The 7265-nt window shown below is 34.8% G+C and overlaps 2 protein-coding genes across 3 annotated transcripts in view; one reads left to right on the top strand and one right to left on the bottom strand.

The window, feature by feature from the left end:
- LOC123006719 (oxysterol-binding protein-related protein 8) overlaps window positions 1-7265 on the top strand; it is a 10530-nt gene that overhangs the window by 2562 nt on the left and 703 nt on the right. Inside the window, exons 6-12 of the mRNA XM_044401416.1 lie at window positions 35-213; window positions 260-455; window positions 506-781; window positions 832-1147; window positions 1196-1419; window positions 1466-1629; window positions 1677-1776. Of these exons, the coding sequence (XP_044257351.1) occupies window positions 35-213; window positions 260-455; window positions 506-781; window positions 832-1147; window positions 1196-1419; window positions 1466-1629; window positions 1677-1776 (1455 nt within the window). The remainder of the gene's footprint in view (window positions 1-34; window positions 214-259; window positions 456-505; window positions 782-831; window positions 1148-1195; window positions 1420-1465; window positions 1630-1676; window positions 1777-7265) is intronic.
- The window catches only part of LOC123006718 (coatomer subunit alpha), a 16358-nt gene continuing 11454 nt past the window's right edge, over window positions 2362-7265 (bottom strand). Inside the window, exons 5-8 of one of the 2 annotated variants that reach the window (XM_044401414.1) lie at window positions 6715-7161; window positions 6458-6668; window positions 3107-4451; window positions 2362-3054 (exon numbers count right to left, since the gene is read on the bottom strand). In XM_044401414.1, the coding sequence (XP_044257349.1) occupies window positions 2413-3054; window positions 3107-4451; window positions 6458-6668; window positions 6715-7161 (2645 nt within the window). In that variant the 3' untranslated portion in view covers window positions 2362-2412. Of the gene's footprint in view, window positions 3055-3106; window positions 4452-6457; window positions 6669-6714 lie in introns of both variants that reach the window. The other variant, XM_044401413.1, reaches the window with a different exon arrangement.

The following is a 7265-nucleotide window of genomic DNA, read 5'->3' as shown; positions in this document are numbered from 1 at the left end:
GTTCGACTGTATGTAGTGATAATGCATTGTTTAGGCGGGTGCTCAAGTTGAAGAGTTAGCGGAAGAACACAAATCGCTTATTTGGTATCTTGTCAAGCAAGTTAGACCAGGAATGGACTTAAGTAAAGTTGTCTTACCCACTTTTATCCTCGAACCACGTTCGTTTCTTGATAAGTTAACAGATTCATACTACCATGTTGATATACTATCGGGGTAATAATTATTACAATAAGTGATAACAATTAATTAAAATTTATAGAGCGGTTCTTGAAGATGATGCTTTTACTCGTATGAAAATGGTAGTAAAATGGTACCTTTCCGGTTTATATAAAAAACCAAAAGGTTTAAAAAAGCCGTATAATCCCATCCTTGGTGAGACGTTTCGTTGCTACTGGTTACACCCTAATGGTTCAAAAACTTTCTACTTAGCTGAACAAGTGTCACATCATCCTCCTGTAAGAAATTTAAACGATTCAAACAAGTTTATTAAATAAGCCCGAAACAGGTTTCTGCATTTTATGTCACTAATAGACAAGATGGTTTCTCAATAAGTGCAAGTATTTTGGCACGGTCGAAATTCTACGGAAATTCAACATCAGCCATATTGGATGGTACAGCAATTTTGACGTTGCTACCAAGAGGCGAAGACTATACACTTACCGTCCCGTATGCCCATTGCAAGGGTATTCTCATGGGTACACTTACAATGGAATTGGGCGGAAAAGTATCAATTGACTGTGAAAAGACTGGATATTTTACCGAAATCGAATTTAAACTCAAAGTAATAAGTTTGAATTTTTTTGATTAGGTGATAAAATAAGTGACTTGTAGCCATTTCTGGGTGGAGTTGAACAAACGAATTGTATTTCTGGTCGTTTAAAACTAGGGAAAGAGACGTTGGCGACCATTGATGGGTATTGGGATGGTACGATTTATATCAAAGATAAGAGAACAGGTGAACAACAAGTATTTTGGAATTCCACACCACAAATTCGGAGACAAAGATTAATAAGGTATACAGTCCCTGTGGACCATCAGGAGGAATATGAATCTGAAAGATTATGGCAACACGTATCTGCGGCCATTTTAAGAGATGACATGAATGCGGCAACTGAGGAAAAAACCCTTCTCGAGGAAGCCCAAAGGGGTACTTAGTTAATAACTTAAGGTTAACTAGCTTAACTTGTTGTTATAGCGCGTTCAAAGGAGCGGAAAGCGAAATGCGAAGAGTGGCTCCCTGTGCATTTCCAACAAGACTTAAAAAGTGGACAATGGGTTTACAAGCATTCAGATTTACGACCGTGGGACCCCCGAAATGATTTATATCAGTATGAGTATAACTACGTCATACAAACAAGGACAAAACACCCAACACCAATGATACGCACTGCCAGTATAATTAGTGTGGACCCACCACAGGTGCCCCATTCAATTTTTGTGTGTAAATATTGTAGTTTTTATTTAGGGCGATACACGATCTTCTACTTTAAAAGTGACGAAACGGAAAATGGCGCCAAAGCAAGTCTCGTCTGACGCCGATGTTAATGATAGTGCCACAACATCGGAAGAATTTCATTCCGATTCGACCCAGTCTGTGAAAAAAATGCCATTAGCTGCGACAAATTCTAGGTGGGTCTGTATAAAATACTTCGGTTTGTTTGAAACGTTTTTTTCAGTATTATGTTGGCGATCCATGACCTTGAACAAAGTCTCCAAGAACATGGTGAAAAAATAAGTCAGTTGCAGCGGAATGTAAACCGTGTTTTGGAATCTAACATGAAGTCTCGTTTTAGTCCTAGTTTCATTGAAATTATGATAATTGTGTGTTTGCTGGGCTTTTTTCAAGCTGTCTTTGTGTACTTCTTTTAGATGCAGTTTTATTGTGCAATTTATATTGTGATATAAAGTCTCGTCACTGAGCCAATGTTTGCGGAGCAGTGTAATTTATTAGCACCAAAAATTTGTGTATTTTTATTACAAACTGTGCCTTTTAACGGGCTCTTTGATTACACAATTGTTCCTGGATCGAAGCCCTTGTCAGGTTCATTTTAAATTTATTCACATTGTTATTTTGCTCGTTTAGATTAGGAACAGTGTTATGTGATATTGAAAGTCTAACTTTCGGCGAGATTTTTCAAGGTTAATGAGGGTACTCATACTTAATTGCTCGACTAGGGGCGGGGGTAGTAAACGTACACACGCGCTAAATATTTCGGTCACAGTTTTTTTTTTAATATAAAATGGTACAAAATGATTTGTAGCGAACAATTCGGATTATAGCAACTAGAATTTTTTTACATACATAGCAATTGCATGTTAGTCCTTTGTTTGATGAACACTTACAGCTTAATAAAAAAAATATTATCTGAAACGACTTTTATTTAAATACAAAGCATTAAACATTTGGAACATTTATCTAAATTGGTGAACACTAATCCTAAGTCCAATACTATCTTTCCCAATCTCAGCCACTGTACAAACATTACAGATAGCACCCTTGTACTTCGGAAGATACGAAGTGCCACAAAATGAACATTTCTCCTCGGCTTTGCCTCGATAAATCGGAGTATACGAATAACCGCATAAATTAAATGGATTATGTTCATCGTAATGCAATTGCAACTCATCCGTCAAATTTGAATCACAAACCTGCAAAATTTTTCTCGCTTGTGACGCCACTTCCGGTTTCGGACCCAACTCAAGCAATCTTCTCGCGAAAGAAGCCGCAGTTTTGTAATTTTTCAATTTAACAAACATATTAAGCGCAGTCCGAAGTGTTAGAATTTGGTGGACACGTTGCAAGTTGCAATGAGTAAAATAAGCGGCCATTTCGCATTGACGCTTCTGTTCCTCTATTGAGTTTTTCGGCAAGCTTTTGCGAAGCGTCTCCATTTGCAAACCACAAATGTATTCCCGACAAAGACGGAATAGTTGTTCAGCTTCGGACACCTCTTGTTTCGTGTCAACAATCAAAAGCGCAATTAACAAAATCAAATTTCGGAATTTTTCAATCGCTTCGCTAAACTTGGCCCCAGTAGTGAGTTGGTAACAATCCTGCAAGATAATAATAATAATATAAATGCGCAAGTTTCGGTAAATTAGATACCTGTAATTTCTGGACCAAATCGTTCAATTTGACTCCTGCAACCGGAAGCCCCCCTTTCGGGCCTGCATCCTTCCAATTACGCAAAGGATAAGTGAAGTTTGATGGCAAATTTGGTTGCCACGTTGTGCTAGTTCTAGATCCGCTATACAACGATAAGAAAATATTTTCAAACGGTTCAAAATGAACAATTCCAAGTTGGTCATGTAACAATCTACAAGCCGATTCAAATGACCCAGCCATGACATGATCGACGGCAAATTGTGAATTTTTCGTCCATGCTAAAGTCGGACTAGGCCCTTGAGATGGCAAATGAATAAAACTTTCACTCGATTGTTGCGTTTGTGACGTTCCCAAATCAGGTATTTCCAAATCAGCGTCTTCAACATCCCAACCACCTTCACCATCTCCTGGGACTGCATCGTCCGATTTGCGTTCGGTGTCAACATCAATCTCCTCATCGTCGTCACCCCAACCACCAACTTCCTCATCCAAAGCTTCAGTTGTTGGTTCAACCATCAAACTCTTCATATTTGACGCAGCTTGAACCATTGCGTTAGTCTCAAAGAAACTGCGACTGACTGTCAATAACGGCCAATTGCTCTCAGCTTGTTGAATTGGCGGTGGAGGGATAAAGAATTTTGCGTTGGGGTCAACATCGGGCACTTTTTTCTCATTCCCAATCAAACCTTTCAATTCTTCAGCTTCCTCCTCGTACCCGTGAGTTGCAGCTGTTAAATAAGCTAAAGATGTCAAGTTTGATTGCTTCAAAACTCTTATTCTTTCTTCAACATCACCAAGTAATAAAGCACCATGATATTGCGATGAGCGTGCTTTGCGAATCTCAGCAATTTTTGTCATTTTACGCAACTTTTCCAAATTGCCGGTGATTAAATACAAGAATGACAATTTCTCGAAACTTTTAGTTCGCTGATAACACATTTCGACCACTTGGTGGTTGCCGTGCCACAAAGCGGTTTGGGCCAATTGTTCCCAACAAAGTTTATCATTTAGGGCTTTAGCTGCGTCCAATGCAATCTCAATATTGCCACATTCTAGTGCCAAAGTGAAACGAGTCTTGTCATCTTTGACAAAATGCAAAGCCACCTCAGGGTAACCCTTTTGTTGCAAATATGAAATTATTGCTTGACCCACTAGACGCGAATTTTTAACCATGAATAAGACTTCATCGTAGCGGTGGTGAATCAAAGATAATTTAAATTTGTATTCTGTAGGATCGATTGTTAGAACACGAGGCTTGCATTCACGGTCTAAACAAAAGACATGCTTTCCTTTAACTCGAGTGATGTAAATTGGCAAGTCGAGAGTACGAATAATCCCATGGTCGCTAAAAAAAATAACAAATTATCTTTACGTAATACAGGGTGTCCCAGCGAGTTGGAAAAGTCCATTAATGATCTTGATGTGGTAAAATTAAAAAAAACAAGGACATTGATAGATACTAATCTAGTCCATTGCCTAAAATTATTTTCAACTATACAGCGCGTTTCAAACAAACTTGTGTTTTTTAAATGAAATACCATGTTTTTTAATGATTTTTATGACAATGTTTTTTATTGGTTTAATAAATAAGACGTTTTTTTTTGATGAAAACATGCACTTTTTAAGACATCTAGAAATATTTTTTTTACTACTGCAAAGAAGAAGGTACAATCAGTGTAGAAAAGATTGTCCTCCTAATATCTTTCCCACTGTAAACGTCATTTCTTATTTAACAGTATATTTAGTGAAACTCAGTTACCGATTTTACTTTCAATTGAGTAAATAACAAATTATTTTGAAAAATTTACAACTTTATACTGCATTTAAAAATTAAATTACAAAATAATAATAAATAATCAATGTTTGTTATTTATATACAAAGGTAGCAAGTAAATGGCATAATTAAATAAACAATATTATTATTAGTAATACCTAATTAAAACCATTTATTATTAGGAATTAAAATGACCAAATCTAACCAGGCACAATGTAACATAACTCTTTAATTTATTGTTAGCTTAATTATTTTTATATGAAAACAAGTATTGCAATTGACAAATTAAATAATTTCATTTCATTTTTATTCAGTCCAAACAAACTTTGACAACAAATACATCGATTTTACTATAGTAAAGAGAAGATAAAATATTTAAAAAAAAATTAGTTTTATTCTCACCTAAGAATGACCACTTTGTGGTTGAAACGCGTTGTGTTTTAAATAAAAGTTTGGTGTGACGGGCTAATCGTATTTGTGTTCATCGTTTCCATACCAAGAAGATCCAAGAAGAAAAAAAATTAAAAAAATTGTAAACTATTTATTATGTAGTAAGGTATTTTTTTCTTACTACAACAGTGTTTGTTTTATTCGTATTCAAAATTAATTTGCAAAATATTATTGTATTAAAGTTAGAAGTAATTTTTTTGTAATAATTTGTTTATTAATAAGGTAGACAGTTTTCCAATGGCTATGATTTTTTTTAATTCACAAAAATAAAAGTTGATTAATTTAGTTTTAATAATATAACTGAACTGAACAATTATTAGCAAAAACAAATTCGTAAATTTGTTACAATTGCTTTGCGATTGCAATACCTTGGTTGCAAAAAATCTCAATAGTTCAATTTAAATATTCCTTTTTTGTAAAGGTTGCTACGAGTTCAAATGAGTTAGCACGTCAACCTGTTTGAATTGAATAAAAATTAATAATGAAATTATTTTGTCATTTACAAATTTATCAAAAAAATTAAGTATCAATATTTTAAAGAGTTATATTAAATAGTCACTAGATTTGGTCATTTTATTTCATAGTAACAAATAGTTTTTATTAATTTAATTTTACCATTTAAAATGGCATTTACTTGTTATCTTAGTAAATAAATAACTAATTAAATATCTTTTCTTTTATCAATTCTAGACATTAAAAGTTTATTTTTTTAGATAGACAATTTATCAATCTATTAGATGCAAAAATAAAAAATACGTGTTCCATTCAATTTTTTTACGTTACTTAACTTTTAACAAACTTCTTAATTTGTTAATGTTTACAAATGCAAAACACTAAAAAATTGCTACGGCTTTAAATTCTGTACTTTCTTCTTTGCAAAAGTAAGAAAAAAATTGTTCTAGCTGTCTTAGTTTTTGTGTATTGTTGTAAAAGGCTACATCCAAAAATGCAAAGAAACATACGGTGTTTCATTTAAAAAACACAAGTTTGTATCGTAACTTATTTTTGGGACATGCTGTTAAAAATAATTTTAGGTGACCTATACATTTTTTTTATTTTACCATTTAAAGGTCACTAAGGGACTTTTTCAACTCGCTGGGACACCCTGTATAAAAAAYTGTAATTACCCATGAATCAAAGTGTATTTGATATGATTGCTAGTGGTATAAATAAAAACACCGGAATCATCCCAAGCCCCTGATTTGACTCTTGTATTTTCATGCAAAGAGCACAAAACTTCCAATTTTCGGTTACAAATAGTAACTGTATGTTTAGCCAACAATGCGATAAAATTCATATCGTGAGACCAAACAACATAGCGACATTTATTTATTTTGACTAGAAATAATTACGTTAAATTGATCTACTACAAAATTGACTATACCTTGTTCCAGGGTACGTTTCCGCTGAACGTCAAACATAGTCAAATGCTCTGGATCCCTCAATAGTAGCATTCCAGTTCCGGCATAGAAAATTTCATCACAAGGTGGCGTTTGCACCTTTTTGTGTACCTCATTTTTCAAATTTTTAATAACGAGTTGATGTGACCGGTCCAAAACCGCAAATCGATTTCGAGCGACCCAAATTGCTGTCAATCCTGATGATCGTTTACTTTCAGCTTCGGGGACTTGATCATCACGATCGGATTCTTTTGCGATCGTATACAAATCATAAGTGCTATTATCCAAATTCGAAGATCGGATTGATAACAAAACGGCATTTTCGGCCGGATTGAACGACATTCTATAAACGGGAGTTTTGCCCCCACCTCTAATCTGAAGAACAGGGACGTCTTTGGACGTGGTGAAATCAAGTTTGCGCAAATGACGATCTTTGACATAGTAGAGGAAGTTTCTATGTACGGTGTATGCCGGCCTTTCACGCTCTAGTTTGAAAATAATCATGCCTGTATCATGCCCCGCCGCAAATAAATTC

Source organism: Tribolium madens, unplaced genomic scaffold (assembly GCF_015345945.1).
Source record: "Tribolium madens isolate multiple individuals breed KSU strain unplaced genomic scaffold, Tmad_KSU_1.1 Scaffold_2;HRSCAF=44;Tcas5.2_LGX, whole genome shotgun sequence".
NCBI classification, from domain to species: domain Eukaryota; kingdom Metazoa; phylum Arthropoda; class Insecta; order Coleoptera; family Tenebrionidae; genus Tribolium; species Tribolium madens.
Note: the sequence above shows the minus strand (reverse complement) of the source record. Positions and strands in the feature narration are given on the sequence as shown.